Below are 22658 nucleotides of genomic sequence, written 5' to 3' on the forward strand. Positions count from 1 at the left end.
AGAATGTGGAGAAACAGGAAACTTTGTGCGCTATTGATGGGAAAGTAAATGGTGCAGCCTCTGTGGAAAACAATATGGCAATTCCTAAAAAAATTAAACGTAGAATTACCATGTGATCCAGCAACGCCACTTATGGGATATATACACAAAAGAACTGAAAGCAGAGTCTCAAAGAGATATTTCTACACCCGTGTTCATAGCAGCATTAGTCACAAAAGCCAAAAGATGGATATAACCCAAGTGTCTGTTAATGGATAAACGAAATGTGACACACACACACATGTACACATACACACAATGGAGTATTTTTCAGCCTTAAAAAGTAAGGAAATCCTGACACATGCTACAACAACATGAATGAAGCTTAAGGACATTAATGCTAAGTGAAATAAGCCAATCACAAAGACAGGTATTGTATGATTGCACTTATATGAGGTAGGTAGAGCAGTCAAATTAGTAGAAACAGAAAGTAGAACAGTGGTTGCCAGGGGCTGGAGGGAGGAGGGGATGAGGTTCAGTTTTGCAAAATGAGGAGTGTTCTAGAGATGACCACACAACAATGTGAATATACTAAGCATCACTGAACTGTACATTTGAAAATGGTTAGGATGGTAAATGTTATGTGTATTTTGCCACAGTTTAAAACTTTTTTAAATGAAGGAATGGTGGATAAATTGTGACATATGCATTCAATGGAATATTGTTCATTATAAAAAAATGAACTATTGATAGATGCTACAACATGGATGAACCTTGAAAACATGCTATGTGAAAGAAACCAGACACAAAAGACCACAGATTGTATGATTCCGTTTATATGAAATGGCCAGAATAGATGAATCTTTTGAAACAGAAAGTAGAGTAGTGGCTGCGAGGGACTGAGGGTGGGACTTGGGAGTGACTACTAATAGGTACAGAGTTTCTTTTTGGAGTGGTGGAACATTCTGGAAATGGATAGTGGTGATAGTTGCACAACTTCATGAACACATTAAAACCACTGAATTATACACTTTAAAACTGAGAATTTCTGTGTGAAATTTTATGTTATATGAATTGTTTCCATTTTGAAAATGAACAAATAATTGAAAGAAATATTCGGCATGCATGTTTAGATTTTCTTAATGTTTGGCTTTTTTCTCTCACATTCAAATTTAATATTTGAGTGTACTTTTGGGTTAATCGCTCATTGCCGTGGCCCTGGAAAGTGTTCAATAAATACATCTTTATTTTCTTGTACCTGGGAAGGAAGTCCTCATGAGTAATGAGTTTTCCAGCTGTGACACAGTGAGTTGTCAGACAAACACAGCAAGGAAATGAAAGTCTGCAGTTACACTCTTACTCAACAGCTCTTGGCAGCCATGAAAACAACCATTCATCAAACGCGGGCACAACAAAAGTCTCACAGAGCAGGGCAATGAAAACCTCAGCAATAAAACCTGTGGCCTCTCATGAAAGAAGCAGTTAACTGTCCACCAGAAAGTCCTGTTCCCCTTTCCATGGTATAGGGTTGTAGCTGGGCAGCAGAAGCCCAGCCAGGCACTACATTTCCCAACCCCTTTACATATGGATCAGGTCATGTGACTCCCCAAGGGAAGTGAGTGGAAGTGATGAGTGTCACTTCCAGACCAAGGCATTAAAATGTCAGAAATCCATTTCTCCCTGTCTTCTTCCAAATGCCATCTCAATACACAGGGGATGGCCAGGCCACAAAGTGGAAGGAGTCTGAGTCCCTGAATCATAATGAAAAGCCTCCCGCTGACCTGGAACACCCACAATGGTCAGCTGTGTGAGGAAGAAAGAGGTTTGTATGTGAACAGCAGATAGACTTTCATTATATTAAGCCACTGAAATGTTGGGGTGTGTTTGTCATAGCAGCTAAACATCAATATTCATTCATTCCGCCAAATGACTACTTATTATATGCCTTTCATAGGAACACAGAGAAGAATAGCATGGAATTCTTCCCTCAAAATGTTCTAATCCTAAATTGGAAACTTAGATGGAAGAATTAATGGGAGAGACAACCCAAGTTGCTACCAATGAAAGAGTAGCAGGTGACCCACAAAGAACCTGTATGGATCAATCACATTAAAGAAATTGAAAGAATCAACCAACAAACTCCCTAAAAGCATCAGACTATTTTGTGGACAATTTTTTCAAACCCATCAATAAAATGATTTAGTCAAACTATTCCAGAGAACAGAATAAGGTGGAAAACTTTCCAATTTATTGTGAGCCCAGAATTACCATCCCTGATACAAATGTCAGACAAAGAGCACACATACAAAAAAAAAAAAAAAAACCTTCATCTGGAACATAGACAATAAAAATAACAAAAAGAATACACCTACCACACAGCTGAACCATACCACCACTAGTTACTTCCAAAGAGAAATGAATGCATGTGTCTGCACAGAGACTTGTACATGAATTTTCACAGCAGCTTTATTTACAATAGCCAAAAAGTTGAAACAATACAAATGTCCATCGGCAGGTGAATGGATAAACAAATTATGGTATATCCAAACAATGGAATAATACTCAGCCTAAAAATGAATGAACTCTTGTTACAACAATATCATGAATGAGCCCCAAAATGATTGAGCAAAAGAAGCCAGACACTGACCCTTCCCCAGAAAAAAAGAAAGAAAGAAAGAAAAGCACATACTGTACATTCCACTTATATAAACTAATCTATAGTCATAGGAAGCAGATCCGTAGTTGTCTAGGGTGGGGAGTTGGGAAGAGAAAAACCAGAGAGATTACAAAGGGGCACCAAGAAGCCTTGGGGCACAGTGGATACATCCACAGTCTTAATTGTGCTGGTGATTTCACAAGTGGACACATATGTCAAAACTCATCAAAGTGTACATTTGAACCATGTGCAGTTTAATGCAGAAGTATACCCTAATTAATCTGTTTTTAAGCATATATGTATATATATGTACATGCAACGGTTTCACCTCTCTGACCCTCATCTACAAAATATGATTATGTGGTTATTATCTATGCTGTTTATCTGTTCATATGAGGTGAGATGAAATAACGAATGTAAAAATGTTTTTGCAAACAGTGAACACAAGCCATTGGGACATTGTGTAATCTTTATTACTATTAATGCCATTATCAATAAGAATAGCATCATTATTAAAATCGCTATCACAGTCACTACAAAAAAGACCCCATCATCTTGGTCTTCTGGCTTCCTGTTTTAAGGTCAGTGAGATAGTTCATCAATTTAACTTAAAAAGAAAAATAAACTTAGTGAGTTCAGTAGTTCCTAGGGATGACTGGGAGGAGATGGTGACAAGCTGAAAAATACAAGAGAGTTTACCAGGATGTTAGGAAAGATGTGTTGTGAGATGTTCATATACGAAACAGCTAGGGAAACCAAGCACATAACTGTTCTGTAAATGCCCTATGTTCCTGGACAAGTTTTGACTCGAATGCAATCATGGCAGATCCTACAAACACATAATGATGGGAGTCTGTGAACGTTCAACTACTGACACCTGAAAAATCACAGTCAGTCCATCTCTGCAGATGGACTTGAACTTCAGAAAACAAGATGACAACAGTGAGTCTTCCTTCCAGGCTAAAAGGAGGCAGAACTTCTTGGTGCACAGAGGCACAGTCCAGGGACTACTAAAGGGAATAAAAAGGAGGGCAAAGAAGGATCCCAGATTCTGTAAAGAAGGCGATGGTCCTGACCTTCAGGAAGGTGATGATACTTTTTTAACGCCTCTGTACTATCTTTTCAAAAAAGCATAAATCAAGACACAAGAAAGAACAGTACAGGGTTCAGTCCATAGCTGCTGAGACTTGTCCCTCTTCAGGTGGGGAGAGAGCCCGGTAGAGTGAGAGAGAAGGGAATTAATGTTTATGAGAACTTACTATGGCTCAGGCTTGCATTTTACAAAGATAGTCTTATGAAGCTCTCCCAATGGCGTTGCACTGCTGAGAGCTGAACTGCACAGACTAATTGCCAGTCACTCTGCTCTGTGTGCAGCACCTCATCAAGCCCTTTCAACAGCCCGGGGAGGTAGGTACTACTATTATCCTCACTTATTTTTTTTAATGGAGGTACTGGGGACTGAAGCCAGGACCTCATGCATGCTAAGCATGTGCTCTACCACTGAACTATACCCTCCCCCGAAGAGTCTGAATGTATGTGTGTGTGTGTGTGTGCACCCACATGTTTAATTAGTTATAAAAATTAGGGAAATATATTCAATTTCTTGTAATAAGCTATAATGGAAAAGAATCTGAAAATATATATGTATATATAAGTATGTATATGTATAACTGAATCGTTTTACTGTACACCTGAAACTAACATTGTAAATTAACTACACGTCAATAAAAAATAAAATTGAAAAGATTAAGGAAAGAGGGTTAATAGTTAACAAAAGTGTATCTCTTGGGTGTGAGGTTAGGATGATTGAATAACTTCTCTTTACACTTTGTACACTTCTGTACAGTTAAAAATTTTTGATGGGTATATCTTGCTGTTTTATTCTACAAATAGTGATCATAACAAACAAAAACAATAAAAATACAAATAGTGCTAACCAGATCTTTCTCTCATATCCCTGTTTTTTCCTTTTTCTCCTTAAAAGGTGATTTATTAATTCTCCTTCCTCACCCTCGACCATCCTACTCCCATCCCTAGAAAAGCAGGAAAGGTAATAGTAATGAACAAATCCCTTGGATTCCCCAGACCCAGTTGGACTCAATTATGTCCCCAAGGAGCAGTATCTTATTTCAAAAAGTGCCCCCACCATTAAACAGGAAATGTCAGATCAGACCATTTCTGCACACCTGGTCTCCAGGAGGGAAAACCAAACTCCACCTCCACCGCAGAGACTGCCAGAGGCCCCCAGGGCTTAGCAACCGGCTAGCTGCCAAGGGTTGTGTCAGAACATCTCCCTTCCAGGCCCAGCCGTGCCACGAGCCAGTCGTTAGCCCACGGGATAAGGCCCTTCTCCTCTCTGGGGCTCTATTTCTTCTATTGAATGGGGATGACAATGCCAACCTCTGAGACTGGTGACAAGATCAAATAAGATAATGCAAGCAGAAGCACATTTTCATTTGCAAATGATCCACCAAGCTAAAGTAGAGCAGGGGACTTATCAGCCTGTGTGTAAAGACCACTGTTTATTTTGCATATTCATGAAAAGACATAGATGGAAGAGGGGAGGAAGGGAGGGGAGGCTCCTGGGCAGCTGGTGGAGGTTTCCTTTACCCTGGAAATCCAAAGCATGAAGAGGAAGATGAGAATGAGAGGGTATGTTTGTGCTCTGTTGGGGAAGGTGCTTTGGAAGAGACTGGGGTGTAGAGCACACATCAGATCCCTGCCTGGGGCTGTTCTAGGCGAGCTTTGAGATCTGCCAGTAAGACTCTCTGTTCTGGCTGCAGACTTCAGGCCCAGGGGACGGGAAGGAGGAGCTGACAAGGAAGCCTGTTAAGTGCCCTCCAGCCCTTTCCAGGGCACCTCAGTCAGCCAACTGCGGCTAGAAGGGCGGGGAGAGAGGACCAGATGAGTGTGTCCAAGAGGCAACACCAAAACAGGCACAATGATCTGCAGGAAAGGACCAGAGCCTGGGCTCCCAGAGAGTCCATTTAGCCCTGCGACATTAGGCAAGTTGCCACTCTACCCTGGGGTTCATTTCCCCTTCTATAAAAAGATGGGCTTGGACCAGAACAGGACACTTCTGGTCATTCTGTGCCTGCCCATCAGGCAAAGGAGCTTTCCAAACAGAGGGCCCATTGAGAGCCGGAGCTGGAGCCTCAGGAATTCCCTCCAGCCTCAGCCAGGGACAGACACAGGCAGTTTTCTTCCATCTGGTTCCTGTGTCCTGCCCTAACTGTAGTGGGAATCTGTGACCTAATTTTTCCTTCCCTCCCAGGAGGGGAAGCTGGAGAGACAGAGAGGAGGCAGACAACAGTGTGCAAAATAGGAAGATGGAGTGAGGCTGGGGGACCTGGCAGAAGGTCACTGCAGGGGGCCAGGGGAGAAAACACATGCACCAAGATCAGACAAACCAAACTTTATTATTCAGAAAAGCATTATTAGTAATCACCACCAAACTATTGAATAAGGCACATCGGTCCCCTCTCCCCATCCACCCTCACCCTCCCATGCCCACCCTCTCTTCTGGCCTTTTGCAGAACACTGAGAAATCCTCTTCTGGGCCTGAAAGGGTTTTTGGGCTGTGGGCAGCCCACAGCGGTCTCAGGTTGGATTGAGTCCTAGAGGCCAAAGTGGGACGCCAATGAGACTGCCTCCAGTATCCAAAAGTTCCAGGCCAGCTCAGGTGGCCATTCCCATGGCCCAGGGCCTCGAGGGGGAGAAGAGGGTGGGTGTGGGAGCCATCTTCATGTCCTTCTCACATCTGGAGAAGTAGCTGGAGGCCAAGCAGGAAGGCACACTGAGAAGAGCCAGTGAGCTCTGGAATGCTGTAGGCACATCTGGATGGATAAGGTACCACGAAGGCCAAGGAGACTTCTGCTCCTGAGTAAGGTCACCTGATCACAGACAGAGCACCATGGGCTGGGGGCTAAGAAGAGGTCCTCAGAGGGCTGGAGCTGAGCTGAGGATGCGGCTTATGTAGCGACCTAAAACAAAGAGAAGAGGAACACATGCTGGAACTCCAAACCCACTGTTTAGGGTTCTGGGCCGGTTCCAGGTATCCGGAAGTTTGTCCCCAAGTCATAGCAGGAGGAGAATAGAGATTTCTCTGTGTCAAGGCAAAATAAATCTTTATCATCCTGGCTCCTCCACTGAATGATACAGAAAGGGAGCCGCTGGGCAAAGTCTGTTCCCTTGCTCTGCCTCCCTCTATGGCCAATCAAAACTCTGAGGCCCTCTGCTGCCCAGGCCAGAATGGTTTTGCTGGCCCAGGGAAGTGGGCCCTGGGAGAGGTCAGCATGACTGGCTCTGGGAGTTTCCATGGCCTCAGCAACATGGAAATCCGCAACAGAAGAACCAAAATTGCTGGGCTTCCAAGACACACCCAAGTATCCCAGCAAAGCCCACCCCCAGTCTCCGGCTGACAGCAGCAGTGGGAGCTGAGGGAACGGGTACCCTGCCTGGAGTATGGCAGCAGGACCCCAGCCTAACTGATACACTGAAGGGCTGTGTTCTGGGATTTCCCGGAGGAGAGAAAACAACCACAACAATACACATAACCACAACTTCAATGGGTACAGAGTTTCAGTTTTGCAAGATGAAAAATTTCAGGAGATGGATGATGCTGATGGCTGCACAACAGCATGAATGTACTTAATGCCATTGATCTGTACACTTAAAGATGGTTTAAATGGTAGGTTTTATGTTATAAATATTTTAGCACAATTAAAAATTTTCTTTCCTAAAACTTTCCTGTGTTAACAGTATCTAACATGTATTGACCCCTACTGTAGATAGTATGGCCTGGTTCTGAAGAGTCAGATTGCCAGGATTCAAATCCTAGGTCCACCACTCATCAGCTGGGAGACAAGGTAAGCTACTTAACCTCTCTGTGATTCATTTTTGTCACATAGAGTATGAGAAGAATAACAGAACCCAGGTCAATAGGGTTGTTGAGAGAATGAAATGAATACTTTAAGTGCTTTGAGCAGTGCTGGGCACACAGTGGGGCTGGATAAATGCAAAGACAGTGACTATGTAAAACTTACATAAGCACTACACACACACACACACACACACACACACACACCTCCCCCAGATCTTCACCACTACAACAGGGAAACCTAAGACCTCTCCACCTAAGCTTTAAAAACATGCTCACAAAAACACATTCTGGCCTCCCCCATTCCAGTTTCTAACCCAGAGAGGGCTGAACTTTTTCAAAGAGCAGCCTTCTGCAGGATTTAGCAAAAAGGTTGAATTGTCACAACTTCTTGGACATTTTGGTTATTAGTGTCACTCCTGCAACTTCTCTCTGAATAAAAATCTCTTAACTTTTAGAAAAGGAGGGGGCACTGGGTTTTGTTATTTTGTTTGTTTATTCAAAGTCCTAAGACCCCTTCAGAAAGCCAAGAAGCTTCTTACCTTACCGAGGCTGGGCCAGCTGTCCACCCCTGATCCAGAGTTTTCTTCTCTCTTTGGTGTGACCCACTCCTGGCCAGCTGCTCACCGTCAACGCCAGCATCTCTCACAGGTGGTGTTCCTTTTGACTGGGAAACTGTCTGGACAACCTTGGCTTCATTTCCCAAACAATATAGAGGAATGTTCAAATCCACAGTTCCCAAGTCCCTGGCAGGGGCAGCTATCTTCTCATGGGGGGCTGGGGCGGAGGGGGACTGGGACCTGGGAGGGTAGTGTCCCTCTGCTAAAGAAATTCCCTGGGGAAGAGATGGAATGCCTCACATCTTCAAACAGATCACAGCCAAGTAGTTGGGCCCCTTGGTGATAAATGGGCCAGGACAACACAGGACTGCTTGGAACCTTAAGGTAGGAAAAACTGATTCAGGTCCAGAAGCAGTTAACACCAAACTAAATTCCTCGGGCTTCTTTTACAGCAGGACTTCTCAGAGCCTTTGATATGCTATGAGCATCGTGAATATAGCATCAAGAATCTCCAAGAAGGGGAGACAGCACCTTTAACAAGCCCATTTGGTCTTGAAACCTTCTTTTAGAGGACAGCTCCTGAGCCAGGATTCCTGGAAACATCCACTGCTTTAATGTAAACAGCATTAGACTGGGAGTCTAAAGACTGGGTTCTGATCTTACTCTGGCTGTTCCCAAGAGCAAGCTCTGAGTCTCCAACTGTAAAAAGGGCTGAGGTCCCCTAACACTCCTTGACAGGTATTGGGAGGTGGGGGTGGAGCAGAAGCCTGTGAGAGGAAGGCTGGGAAGGCGAGGCCAGGGAAGCTAGTGGGCGTTAGAGCCTGGCCTCCATGAACTGCGAAGACAAAGACAAACATGCTGAGAAGAAAGACTCCAAAGGCGCATGCATACAGCCCGCGGGCCCTTCCTATCATTCCTCACCTTTGTAGATGGGCCCCACCCCAAAACATCAAAATACCAAGGAATGGATCCGGAAGGACTGCGCAGGATGCCCGCACAATCCCAAACTAAGACTGAACTCGTCGCTCATCCCTGGACCAGTGGAGGCCCGTCCCCAGCTCCGCCCAAGGCGGCGCGCCTGCCTTTTTTTTTTTTTTTTTTTTTTTTTCCAGCACTTGGGGCTGGAAGAGGGGCCAGGGCAAGGGGGTGCTCTTCCAATGCGGGGCGGGGGGGAGGGGGCAGTGGCGCCGCCAGAAGACTGGTTCCAATTTGGGAGCCTCCCCCGGATCTACGCGGCGCCTGTCCACGTCTCGCTCTCGGCGGGGAAGGGGAAGAGGAACCGCGAGGCTTGGCCTCGGGGCGGCGGGTCTGCAAGTGTGAGTCCGCCCTTCGGACGCAGCCCTGCCATGGTCCCAGGAGACGGCGCGTCCCGCGCTGCGGTCCAGACTCTGGGCGGCGGCGCTGCCGTCGGGCTGGAATTTGCGATCAGGGCGCCGGGGCGCGGGCGGCGGCAGGAACGCGTGGCGAGGGGAGGGCGCCGGGGCGCACGGGCGCGGGGCGGCGGCGGCTGGAAGGACGGGTCCCCGGCCCCGCGGCGCGGCGGCTTCATGCCACCTCCTGCTCGCCCTGGAAGTGGCGGCAGCAGCCGTAGAGCGCCGAGAGCAGGTAGAGGCCGAGGCAGAGGCCGCCGCAGACGGCGGCCGCCAGGAAGGCGTGGTAAGCGCAGGACATCTGATAATCCTTGAGGTTGCAGTAGCTGTGGCTCTGCGTCTGGCTGATCATGATGCCCGTCGCGGCGCCGTAGAGTGCGGCCGCCAGCAGGTCGTGCGCCGCATTGACTACCAGCCAGCGCGAGCCCAGCACGGGCACCAGCTCGTGCTTGCCCAGCAGCGTGAGAAAGTAGAGGCCCAGGGTCAGCAGCCAGAAGAGCACCGACACGAAGAGCGCGAAGTGCACGGGGCCCTGGTACCTGCTCGTGGCGATGGTGATCCAGAAGGCGGCGCCGGCCAGCAGCTGCAGCAGCCGCAGCACGCCCAGCGGGCCGCGCAGGAAGGCCCGCTGCAGGCTCACCGCGCCGCGGGCCGTGCGCGCCTGGGGCGGCGGCTGGCGCGGGGGCGGCGGGAGCATGGCCCCCGGGCGCGGTGGCGGCGGCGGCGGCGCCCCGAGTAGCGGAATGGCGGCGCCTGGCTCGTGGGGGCGGCCGGGCCGACGTCCCCCTGCGCCCGCCTCGGCCTGCTCGCACCCCTCGGAGTCCTCTCTTCCTCTCTCCTGCTCTCCACCCTTCCTCCCCTCACTCCTCCCCCTAACCCTCCTTTCTCTCGGTCTCTCTCTCTCTCCACCCCTCCTGCCCGCCCTCTCCCTTCCCCTCCACCGCCTCCACCCGACTCCCTCCTCCCGGCTTCCTGCCTTCTCTCTGGGCCTCGCACACCACCCTGGTGCCCCCCTTTCGCATCGGCGCCAAACTCCCAGCTCGGATTCCTTTCTCCTCAGGGCAGGGCGGCTCGGTCCGACTGAGCCAAGTTTGCCACATCTGCCCACCCTGCCTGCCCTGCCTCCCTTGCTCCGGTCCAGCCTCGAAGAGGAGAGTTGTCATCTTGAATTGGAGCGTCCTGTCAGCCTCAGGCTGGGCCCTTTTCTTTCTCAACTACTGCCCACCGGGCCTCCCGGCCCTTCCTTGGCGCTCGAGGAGAGCAGAGGAGAGCAGTGCGGGGCTTGAACCGACATCTGTTCTCACCTGGACATCTGGAATACCATTTCCTGCCAGTGCCCACCTCAGACTTATTCTTTCCAAAGGTGGGCTCAGACCTTGACTCAGCCATCCGAGTTCTTCGTGTCAGAGAAAGGGACCGTCATTCACTTAGAATCCCACTGCTTCTCCCACGCTGCAGAGTCCTATCAGTGCAATCTCTTTTTCAATCTTCTTTCCCATCGAGCGTATTAAAAACAGCCTTCTCAGCATGACCAGGACACAAACCCAGCAAAGCCCATGAGCCTAACAATGCTTTACATTATTGCTATTACTGTGCTTTGCAGGTATTCTCATTTAAGCCTCAAAACCACCCAGGAGATATGTACAACTATTTTCCTCACTTACTAAGGAGGAAAAAGAAGCCTAGAGGGGTTAAGACACAAAGCTGGTAATTGCAGCTGGTTTCTCTTCCTTACCCTTCCAATCCAACCTTTGTGCACTGTGGCATCTTTCTAAAACACAGACCTGGTTGTATATACACTGCTTCCCCTATGGACCACAGGATAGTGTTCCATCTCTTCTATGGGCGTATTTCACAATCTGGCCCTAACTGACTTCCAGTTCCCTGGTTTTCTACTTCCTTTTCTTACCCATGCTCTCACCCAGCGTTCCAACTTCAAACCTCTTAAGCGTCCCAAACAGGCTCAGAATGCCTTTCATTCCTAGACCCCACTTGGCTGGCAAACTCCTATTTGTCCTTCAATGCCCAGTTTAAATGCTTCTCCCTTTGGTTTAGCCTCCCAGATGGTTGATTGCTGCTCTTCTAGGCCCCCTCCTTGGAGGATCCCTCTGTGGTAGATCTGAATCAGCTACATGATAATCATTGGTAATCACATCTTATCCATCTTTGCCTGTGCCTGGCACGTAGGAGATTCAGTAAATGTCTGGAGTGGATGACTGGGTGGCTACAGGAACAGCAATGGAAGTGAGAGGAGCCCTCTTGTCCCGGGGACCGTGTGTGCATCAAGCTCCCAGTTTATCCTACTCTGCAGAGCTCCTCGTCTCCTGGTCATGGATGAAGCCACTGGTCCCTGGCTCCCCTTGGGGGAGAAAAACTATGTGGCTTCTCAGGGAGCTAATGCCTCTCACTGCCAACTCAGCCCCACCTACAGATACCTGAGAAAACTCTAAATGCATATCTTAAATGAACAAAGGGTGGTGTGTACCACCCTCATTTTTGTCAGCATGGCATAGAGATTCAGGGTGCAGTTCCTGGAGACAGACTGCAGGGATATTTCTCACTGCTTCACCGTTCCCTAGTGCTGGCACCTGATGTGTGTGTGTGTGTGTGTGTGTGTGTGTGTGTGTGTATGTGTGTGTGTGTGTGTTTAACCTCTTTGTGCCTCCGTTTCCTCATCTTTGAAGTCCTTTCATTCAGCAAATATATATTAAGCACCTACTAACTGCTGGGCACTATTTTAAGGACTAGGGACACATACTGTACATGAGATTGTTAGGAACTGAATGCTTACTCTACACCAGGCACTGTCATGTACACTGTACGTTTATTGTTCTATCTAATCCTTATACCAACTCTTTAAAACAACTGGAATTAACTCTGATTCACTGATGGGGAAAGCCAGGCTTAGAGGGTTGAGGAAGTGGACCATGCTCACAGAGCTGATGTGTGATAGTTCAAACAGGAGCCTGGTTATGGCTGACTCCAGGTCCACATTCAAAGTGCTTTTATGTACCTTCTCATAGTTTATTCTCAGCCACACTCACAGGGACCCAGAGAGGTTACATGACTTGCCCAAAGAAACACAGCCACTAAGTGTCAGTGTGGGGACACAAACCTAGGTCTTCTGATACCGATTTTAGGGGGCTTTTCCCTCAGCATCACTTAGCAACCTCTGGAGGGACACCCTCAATTTCTTCAGGGTGCCAGTCTTGAGTGGAGAATGGGTAGCTGGGCACTGAATCTGGGTGCTGGACTGATAACAGGGAACTATGCCACACAAACTGTCTCTGTAAGTGGGGGACCTAAGCCAACAAACATTTAGAGACAGGAAAGAGAATCCTTTCCTCTTCTAAAAAAGGCAACCGGAGAGTTGAGGATGAGGCGCCACCTGGTGGACACAGCCTTCAGCTTCACAAGGCAAATGAATCCTACTCCTTACAAGGAAGTGCCCTGCCCTGGCTTTGGGGAGATATATTTAGCCTCTGGAATCTTGGAGACATTCCAAGGGGCAGTCAGTCCATCAGACTCTGCAAAAGCATAACTATGCACAAATATCTTGATACCTCCAAATCAACAGATGTGGTCTAAGCACCTGCTGGATGCAGTCTGGGTGAAACGCAGGAATGAAGAGGACAAACTCCTGCCCTCAAAGTGTTTGCACTCTGCTGGCAAGGAAGGGACAGTTGTGGACACAAAAGAGAGGCATAGATGAGAATTACAAGGAAAATACAAAAGGGAAGGGAGAGTATGTGTGATGGGAGGGCAGGGGAAAGCTTCAAAAACAAAGTGTCATTTGAAGATGGATAGAATTTTGACAAGCAGAGGTGGGGGATAGGTGTCTTGGACAAGGCAGAAGGAACAATGTGAGCAAAAGCAGGGCTAGATCGTTTAGGGAACAGTAGTGGCACTTTGACACTGAGCCCCAGTGCAATGACGTGCAGTATGCGCAGAGGGAGAGGCAACCTGTACCAAGGAGGAAAGTGTAGTCCACCCTGAGATCCCATGATCAGCTCCTATTGTTCAACTCAGATTCTGTTCTGCCGTCAGTCTCCGAGTTACTGTAAACAGACTACATATACGGATTCAACTCACATGGTTTAACACTATTATGTTTCAAGCCCTGAGCTGGCACTTGACACAAATCAGCTAGCAGCAGATGCAAAATTCAGAGTGAGAAAGCAGATGGGTGCAGGGACCTGGAGAATCCTGCCTTGAATCTTGTACTTAAATTACTAGATAAATGTTTCCTGAACACCTACTGTCTGCCTGGCATTGTGCTACAAGGAAGAACGTGCCTGAGCTGGAGGAGGCCTTAAAGATCATTTGCTCCAGGCTTCTCGTTTTATGGAAGGGGGTAAACAGGCCCAGAAAGGGTAAGTGACTTGCCTTAGGTCACACAGCTGGTGGAGCCAAGTTTAGAGCTTATGTCTCCTGACTCACAATCCAGTCCATGTTCACTCTGTGACACCATTGGGATGGCACCCAGACAGGAAGTTCCCTGCAGCTACAGGACAGGGGGCTCTGCAGGAGCTCTGTGAGCCAGGCCAGGACACACACTCTCATCTGTGGACCAAGTGGCTTATGCCTCCAGGCCTGTTCCCAATGTGGCTCCCACCAGACTGTGGGAACACAGGCTACTGGGGTGGTGGGTGGGGCCCTCTCTGGATGGAGCTAGGTAGGACTCTGGGGGGCTCTTGAATTTGTTAATCCAGCTCCCAAGGAATTCTTGGGCCTCTGCTGGAGACATGAGGCAGCCAGGACTCTGGGTACTTTTGGGCAGAGGCAGAGGCGAGGGGCCACGGGCAGGGCCTGGGTAAGTAGTGAAGGTGTTTGACTCTGGCAAAGCTCAGCCCTCACTCTCCAGAGGAAGCTGGCCAGGACCACACCTGAGCCACAGATACCCCCTGAGGCCAATCTTTATGTGAAGCCACCCAGGACACTGCCTGGCAAGGCTCAGTAACTGTGGGTGGCCAAGGTAGGTGGCCCTGAAACCACACTGTCAAGGGGCTGCCTCCTGCTGGGACCTGGGATGGGGAGGTACAGATCTCAGTGGTCCATGGTCCTGGGGGAAGGAGGGACCTCACCCGTGAGGATGGACACCCGAGCCAGGGTGGACTGAGTCAGTCCCACCAGCCTGCCCGTCAGCCTTGGATAAAAGTGGAAGTGGCCCAAGAGTAAAAGTGACGTCTGCAGAGCACTGCCCGTGAGCCAGGCACCCGCCCGGTGCTTTCTGCACTTGTCTCGTTTACTTCCCATGACAGCCCTGTGAGGTTGGGGCTGTCAGACCACCTCGGCTTGAAAATGAGGAAACTGAGGTACAGGGACGTTATGTGACTTCTCCAATATCACATAGCTAGTGGACGATGGAATTCAGATATTTGATTTCCAAATCCAGGCTTTTAATTACTGCATATCTCTGGGACTTGGGAGGAGGTGGGAAGACATCAGAAGGCTGCCCCTGGGTGGCAGCAAAGAGAATGGTCTCAATTTGGTGGAGATGGTCAGAGGGTAGGGGGCCAGGCAAGGGGCCTCGAGAGTGAATGTGGTTGTCACAGGTCCCCAGTTCTGCTTGGGGAGCCTGACTGTGTATGTGATTCCCATTTCTCACCCTGCTATGCAAGGAGGCCCCAGGAAAGGGCCCCAGTGTCTCCGCTTCACCCACAGCTGGAGCTTTAAAACAAGAGGAGTGGCCGCCAAGGGCTGGGCTGGAGTCGGCCCTGGGTACCGTCAGATGATGCTCTGTGCTGAGTGTTTAACCTGCATCACCTCCTCAGCCCTGGCCACCTTGTGGGACAGGTTGTTCATTATCTCCACTTGACAGTTGAGGAAAATGAGGTTCAGACTCATTAAGCTAGGAACTAAATTTAGATTTCCAGACCATTAGAAATTCTATAGCTGCCTTAAATTCCCTGAATCTACTTTAGCCATGAACTTTTCCCCAGTCTTACAAATGACTCTTTACAAGACATGACCCACTGAAACCACACAGTAAAAAAACAAATGTGATACATTCACCCCAATGCCCATAGCAGGACTATTTACAATAGCCAAGACATGGAAACAACCTAAATGGCCATCAACAAATGACTGGATAAAGAAGATGCGGTATATATATGTGTGTGTGTGTGTATGTATACACAATAGGATACTACTCAGCCATAAAAATAAATGAAACAATGCCATTTGCAGCAACATTGATGGACCTAGAGATTATCATACTAAGTGAGGTAAATCAGAGAAAGACAAATATCATATGATATCATTTATATGTGGTATCTTAAAAAAATGACACAAATGAACTCATTTACAAAACAGAAACAGACTCACAAACATAGAAAATAAACTTATGGTTACCAAAGGGGAATGGGTGGGGAAAATAAACTGGGAGTTTGGGATTAGCAGATACAAACTACTAAATATAAAATAGGTAAACAACAAGGTCCTACTGTATAGCACTGGGAACTATATTCAATAGCTTATAATAACCTATAATGAAAAAGAATATATATATATATATGTATAACTGAATCACTAGGCTGTACACCAGAAATTAACACAACATTGCAAATCAACTATACTTCAATTTAAAAAAGGCAAATGTAGTCTCCCTTCCACTACCATTTGGGTCTCCAACCTCCCATTATCACTGGACCTCTTAAGGATGTGGTGAATCATGGAGATTTTTCCCAATTCTGGTTCTTTCTTTGCTGTTCAGAAATGTCCCCTAACCTAGACAGGAAGGGTAGGACACTGCTGCCATGGCCCAAAGAGATCAAAGTTCACAAGAGTCACTAGAGATCTAAGAGGACCTGGCCCTGACCCATCAGGAAAGATGCCAAATTAGCCAACATTCAGGGACCAAGAGAAGCAACAAGTCTTCAGTGGAGTTGAAATGCTTTAGGAGGCCTACCTCTCCCAAGGCTGTCTTCTCTTATAAATGCGCTGTAACTAAGCAAGTGGGGTTTGAGACTAACTGCTGGGGTCTGAGCCTATCTGCTGGGGTCTGAATTCTAGTTCTGCTCTATGGTGGTTTTTTAAAAAATGGCTGCAGCAGGGATGGTATAGCTCAGCAGTAGAGTGCCTGCTTGGCATGCAAGAGGTCCTAGGTTCAATCCCCAGTACCTCCATTAAATTAATCAATCAATCAATTAATTAATTAAAATAAATAAATAAGCAAGCCTAATTACTTCCCCCCACCAAAACAAACAAACAAAAATGGCTGCAAATCCTGTGAATTCTCCCTCAAGAAGAGAATCCCCTTCCCTTGAATCTGGGCAGGCTTGTGAGTTGATTATAACTAATGGAATGGCAGAAATGACACTGGGTCTTCTAAGTTACGTCAACAGAGACAGTGCAGCTTCTGCCTTGTTCACCAGAACTCACACTGAGTTCTGAGCTACCTGAGCTATCAGGAGAGAAGTCTGACTGCTCTGAGGCCACCACACTCCAGGTCACACTGAGAAACCACTGAGGAACTCCAATCAGCAGTCTTAGCCTTCAAGTCTTCCCAGTCTGGGCACCAGACATATGAGAAATGAGCTTCCAAATAATTCCAACCCGAGCCTCCGCATTCAGTACTTCCAGCCAAAGTCCTGACACTGTGGAACAGAGATGAGCCACTCCCACTAGGCTCTGAATTTCTGTCTTAATCATGCTTTTTATTTTCTGTATTGTTTTGTGTCTATGCTGTTTTGACATTCTGGGACCTTGCAGATCCAGGGAGTGGCTGCCTCTCCCAGGTTAGCCAATTTCTAGAGGTAGCAAGCATCTTGCCTATGAGTACTTTTTTGACATGCAAGCCAACCAGTCCTGGGCCTGTCCTCAAACCACCTCCTCTATTTTGGTTCTTACACTTCGGGAGGCAATATTTCTCGACCCTAAACATCCCAGGGTCAGGTATCAAACCACTAGAGACAGTCCCCATGCCTCAGAGCCTGCTGGAATTATTCAAACTAGCCAATTCTAAACCTGTCTAACCTGTTTTCTTTGCCCCTCCCATTCCTTCTCACAAAAGCTACAAAAAACAAAAAAACAAAAAAACACATGCCCATGCTTTTCTCTTGCTTCTTCTGACTCCTGACCCTGGTGCTTTCCCGTGCTGCCGTGCACATGGCCTGCCCTCTCCTCTCAGAAACTGTAACAAATGATCTTTTCAGTGGCAGGCATTTTCTGATCTGCTGGCCTTGCTATTCTTGAATAAAACCAGGATCCTGAATGCAGTATAAAACATCCTACCCACAGAATCTGGAAGCATATTCAAATGGTTGTTTTATGCCACTAAATTTTGGGGTGGTTTGTTATGCAGCAATTGTAACTGGAACACGCATGACGTCCTGCAAGTTTCTTAACCTCGGCCTCCTCATTGGTATAATGCGATTAATAGCAATGGCACAATCTCAGAGGGCTGTTGTAGGATTCAAGGAGATATAAAGTGCTTAGAGCTCAACAGGTATTAGCTTTATTACCAAAGTTATTTTCTAAAAGAGCTTGGGACTGCTCCCTAATGGTCAATGTATCACTGGATTGCAAGTCAAAAACCTCTCTCACTTGTGGCTCTTCATCTTTTCACCATCCTAGCAGTCTTGCCATTCTCCACGGTACCAGTCAGACTTCAACCAGAAGGCAGAAACCACTCGGCCAGTCGGACAGGGAAACTTCAACATAAGGAATTGTTTAGTATAATGGGGCTGGAGTGCTGAGGGATAAAGAGAACTCTAAAGAACGCAGGAAAAGAAGACACCAATACCCCTGGGGCTGAGATAGACACCCAGGGAAGCAGTCTCTCCCTCTCCCTCCCACCAGGGCCGAGGTTCAGACGTCATTAGAGAGGACATGGCTGTGGTTCACTGATGGTGAGGAATTCACTGAGGTGCTGTGCTAATAGAACTTGCTGGAAATTTGCCATCTAGGGTATTGGGGCACGTCGTTCACAGGGATCTACTGCACTTCAAAACTCATTGCAAAGCCACTTAAAGGGGGGAGAGACAAAGGAAGCAGCTAGCCACTGTGGTATGGGTTGCAGGCGCTGAAGAAGCCACTCAGGCTGCAGGAGCCCATGCGGCAGGACCTGCTGGAGAAGCCACATGTGCTGCACGAGGGTGTTCTGGAGGAGCTTGGCAAGCTGAAGGGGCCGCGTGTGAGGAGCACGCCAGAACTCTTGGTCGTGCGGTGCCTTGCCAGCTCCCTCTACTGGCAAAGCTGAGCACAGTGCCAGCTGGAAAAGAAATACTTAAGGGCCTCGGCTATGTTCTCACAGATAACTGGCACAATCCACCCCTTTAGAGGCTCCACTTCCATACACTACCTTCTATATACATCTGGACTTCCATACAGCGAAATAACTGCATATTTCCATCAAATGAGATACGGCTACCTTTCTTACAAATGAAGTTCTCACCTCTCTTCAAAATGAGAAGATACACAGTCCCAACAGTCTCTATAAAATGCTTCTCAGATTTTGTTGTCCAAAAAAATACTGTTACTGAATGACTAAACTGTAACATTAACTTCCAACAACTTCCATATAAATACATATAAAATGAAAATGGGAAAAGGAGGGGGGAGTTGGTATGCACAAAAACACCGTATATACATTACAAAGTGAGAACATGCAGAACTACTACCGTCTTTGTTTTTGAAACTAGCCACCAGGCTGTTTCAGCAAACATCAGTGACTTTCTAACTGTCTTGTTCCTTCTGCATCTATTAGCCGGCACTCTACTATAAGGAAGGGCTTTCTCTTTTCCTTATTACTTACTAATTCATTTATTGATATTACTATGACCTTACATATTCTCATTTTACTCATTGGGGTACAGTCTGTTACTGTCTGACTTTATTTTGATGCTCTACATTTGGCTAATTGGAGCCCTTATCAACTGACTCCTGATCCTTTTGACACATCTCCATCATTCTTTAAGTAATTCCTTACTTTTCAGCACAAGAGGTTCTAGGATCATCTTGAACTTCCTCAACCCCAGTGGTGGAATTAATCATTTCTCCAAGGAGCCATGGTTCTTTTTGTGAAGAATGGTATTGAGAAATCAATAACTGGTGCTAAATGTGCTTATTCCTCTTGGAGTGTCATTACTTCTAGGCCCTCACAACAGACAAACCTGGGGAATGTGTATGCTTGTGTGTGTTTGAGTGTATACGTGCACACGTACACATACAAATATAATCATGCACATATAGTTATAGCTATATTTATTTCTATATCTACTTATCTATATATTAAAAGCCATGAGTTCATAGTTGCTAGGGACTGAATTGTGTCCCCCCAAATTCATATGTTGAAGCTCTAACCTCCCGTGTGACTGTATTTGGAGTAAAGAAGTAATTAAGGTTAAATAAGTGTCCAGAAGAGTGGAGCCCTGATCTGATAAGATTAGTGTCCTTATATGAAGAGATACCAGAGCCCTGTCTCTCCCTCCCTGTCAGGTGAGGACATAGTGAGCAGGTGGCCATCTCCAAGCCAGGAAGCGAGCCCTCACCAGAAACCAAATCGGCTGGCACCTTGATCTTGAATTCCCAGCCTCAAGAACTGTGAGAAAATAAATTTCTATTGTTAAGTCACCCGGTCTGTGGAATTTTGTTATGGCAGTCCAAGCAGACAAATGCAGTACTTACCTTGAATTCTAATCTACATGAATGGTATATTTCTTTTTAAATATTGCTCTAATGTATCATTTGCCAGTAGGACTTTGATGTTTGGGGCCTGTTCAGGTTGTAAGTTCAGCAAAGAGGGCTATAGTAAGTTGCCTTGTGTAACATCCTAGGCAGAAGGGCACTTTTTAAAAAGTTTAGAATGACCAGGTCATTTATCAAGAACAACGGAGTTGACTCCTGCCTGAGCCATGCTTTTGCTTGTCGTCTGAGAGTGGAAGTTCTCTCTGCTCTTCTCAGAACAGAATATTCAGCAACAACAAACCCATAGGAACAAGTCTCAACCCCACTGGGGGGCCATTTGTGGCTGTCCAGCTACTTGAACAACTCCTGCAGGACAGAGAGGGGCGGAACCGAATGCTGGCTTAGCGTCTGTAGCAAGGTTTACATTATGTGCTGTGCCTACAGTACCTACTTCATCCTCAAGGCAACACTCAGAGGTGGTTTGGTTATTCCCATTTTATAGGTGAGAAAACAGAGAAGCAGAGAGTTTAAGTCATTTGCCTAAGGTAGAATAGCTAGAACCCCTTTCCTAGAATCTACTCCCCTAAAAACTAGCACCTTGCTGAGCAGTATGGGAGCCTAAGGCAAAAGGAAAAATGTACCCCACATACACTTATCAAAACATCCTTCCATATTTTGAACCAAATGAAAAAAGTGGATAAAACTCTACAGTTGGAAAACATGACCGTATGTAAAGTCCTGTGTTGCCCAATCTGTTTGCACGCTATTGCCACCACTCATAAAGCCAACTGGTAGCAGACACAATGGTGACCTGCTTGGGAACCCAGGGCTGATTGGAAATGACTAATTTCCATTCCAATTGCAAAATGATGAAGGTCATAAAGCAAACAACAGTCTGTCTTTATGTTAAACATTGATATTTTGTTCATGATTCTTTTACATTAATTTTGATTTTTTTAAAGTATTGCATTAAAATATTTATCTCAGTGAGTGAGTTTCTTAGTGCCCCCCCCTTAAATATTGCACCAGAGGAGTGTTCCGCTTGCCTCACCTCAATCTGATCCCTGGTAAAACCAAGTCTGGACCTGAATTACACCAGGCCTCCATTCTCCAGAGGGGGTCTTCTCTAAACAGGGCCCTGATCCTCCCAGACGCATTCTGTGGATCCCGGGCCCCCACTCCTGCATGGCCCACACAACTATGGAAGTGCCCCATTTTCTCATCAGAAATACTGAATCATAAAGCTGTAACAACAGAAATGGTTCCACTGCATGGTAAGCACATGGTCACATGCCTGCAAAGATGTGTGGAGACACCAGATATTCTCCACCCAGCCTTAGTCACATCTGACCTAAAAGCCACAAGTTCCCACCCTGGTATGCTCATCTGAGCTCATGGCGTCAGAATTCCTAGGCTCTCCAAGCACTAATATGCCAAGAGTTTGGCCTCCATATTGCTGAGAATAGGGTAGAGAAAGTTCCTGGTTCAGAAGCTCAGCCTCCTGGTTTAGAAGTCTACACAGTGCCCTCCTTAGCCAAGCAGTTGGCTGAAAGGCTTTGCAGCAATACTTTCTATTGGAGATGAACATTGTTGACTTCTTTGTTCTTTTCAATACTTCCACAGGGCTTCAGGAAAAGCAAAGAGAAACCACTGTTAAAACCCTTTAAACTACAGCAAAGCACTTGCTGATGTTTTTGTGCAGCACAGAGAGAGGAACCATGGGATAAAGAACAGCTCCCAAACATAGCCTCCACCTTGCAAAAAGGGAGCCACAAATCCCACTGTGCTGGCTCTTACTCTTTCTCCCTCGGAATTTTTACAGAAAGAGAACTTAACTAAAATGACTGCAAAGGTCAGCTTTGAAGTGAAAAAGAAGTCAGGGAGACCTAGCTGCCTTTGTGACCATTTTGGAACCAGTGCACAAACAACTCCTCATTTTCCAATGAAGTAAACAAACAGTTATCAAGGACCTACTGGCACCCTGCATCCACTCCTGCCCCTCCAATCCAAGTTTCAAGCTGCAGCCAAAGTGAATTTCTAAAAACACAAATTTGTCACGAGGATAAGATGAGCTAATACTTGTAAAGTGCTGACTGGCATTACTGGCACATAGTAAGTGCTATTAAGTATTAAATAAACACATATAATGCTACTCCCCTCAGAGGACCAAATAGAAACTTCTTCACTGCCTGCCTCTGCCTCCTGCTTCTCCACCTCTCTCTCCTTTGCTGGCCTTACTCCGGGCCTCCTTTCAAGTCCTCCTGAGTCAAGCTACCTCCGGGCATAGCATGTGCCGGTCTCTCTTCCTTAAACAATCTTCCCAGACCCACTCCTCTTCATTTGACCAATTACAACTCCTCCTTCACATCTCAGCTGAAATGTTACTTCTACCTTCTAGGGCTTCCCTCAGTGAGGTTCCTTCATTTTAACTCTTACAGCCAAAACGTTTATCACAATTGTTATCACAACTAAATGTTTTAAGTCTTTAAATGTCTGCCTCCTTTACTAAGCTGTAAATTTCCCCAGGGCAAGGCGTATTAAGGATTCACTGCTGGTCAAGGAAATCAGACAGGTTGGGTCCCTAA

The 22658-nt window shown here is 46.7% G+C and overlaps 1 protein-coding gene across 1 annotated transcript; it reads right to left on the minus strand.

The window, feature by feature from the left end:
• Nucleotides 1-2205: 2205 nt before the first annotated feature.
• On the minus strand, nucleotides 2206-10326 carry LOC105081773 (MARVEL domain-containing protein 1). Its single transcript, XM_074373814.1, has 2 exons — nucleotides 8057-10326; nucleotides 2206-6618 (listed from the first exon to the last, which is right to left on the minus strand). The coding sequence occupies exon 1, from the start codon at nucleotides 10139-10141 to the stop codon at nucleotides 9620-9622; it is 522 nt and encodes a 173-aa protein (XP_074229915.1). The 5' UTR covers nucleotides 10142-10326; the 3' UTR covers nucleotides 2206-6618; nucleotides 8057-9619.
• Nucleotides 10327-22658: the final 12332 nt, after the last annotated feature.

The sequence above is a fragment of the Camelus bactrianus genome, chromosome 11 (genome assembly GCF_048773025.1).
Source record: "Camelus bactrianus isolate YW-2024 breed Bactrian camel chromosome 11, ASM4877302v1, whole genome shotgun sequence".
Classification (NCBI taxonomy): domain Eukaryota; kingdom Metazoa; phylum Chordata; class Mammalia; order Artiodactyla; family Camelidae; genus Camelus; species Camelus bactrianus.

Bases quoted from the DNA above. Each gene is read 5' to 3' on its own strand.
- LOC105081773 (XM_074373814.1), bottom strand. From the start codon at position 10,141: ATGCTCCCGCCGCCCCCGCGCCAGCCGCCGCCCCAGGCGCGCACGGCC.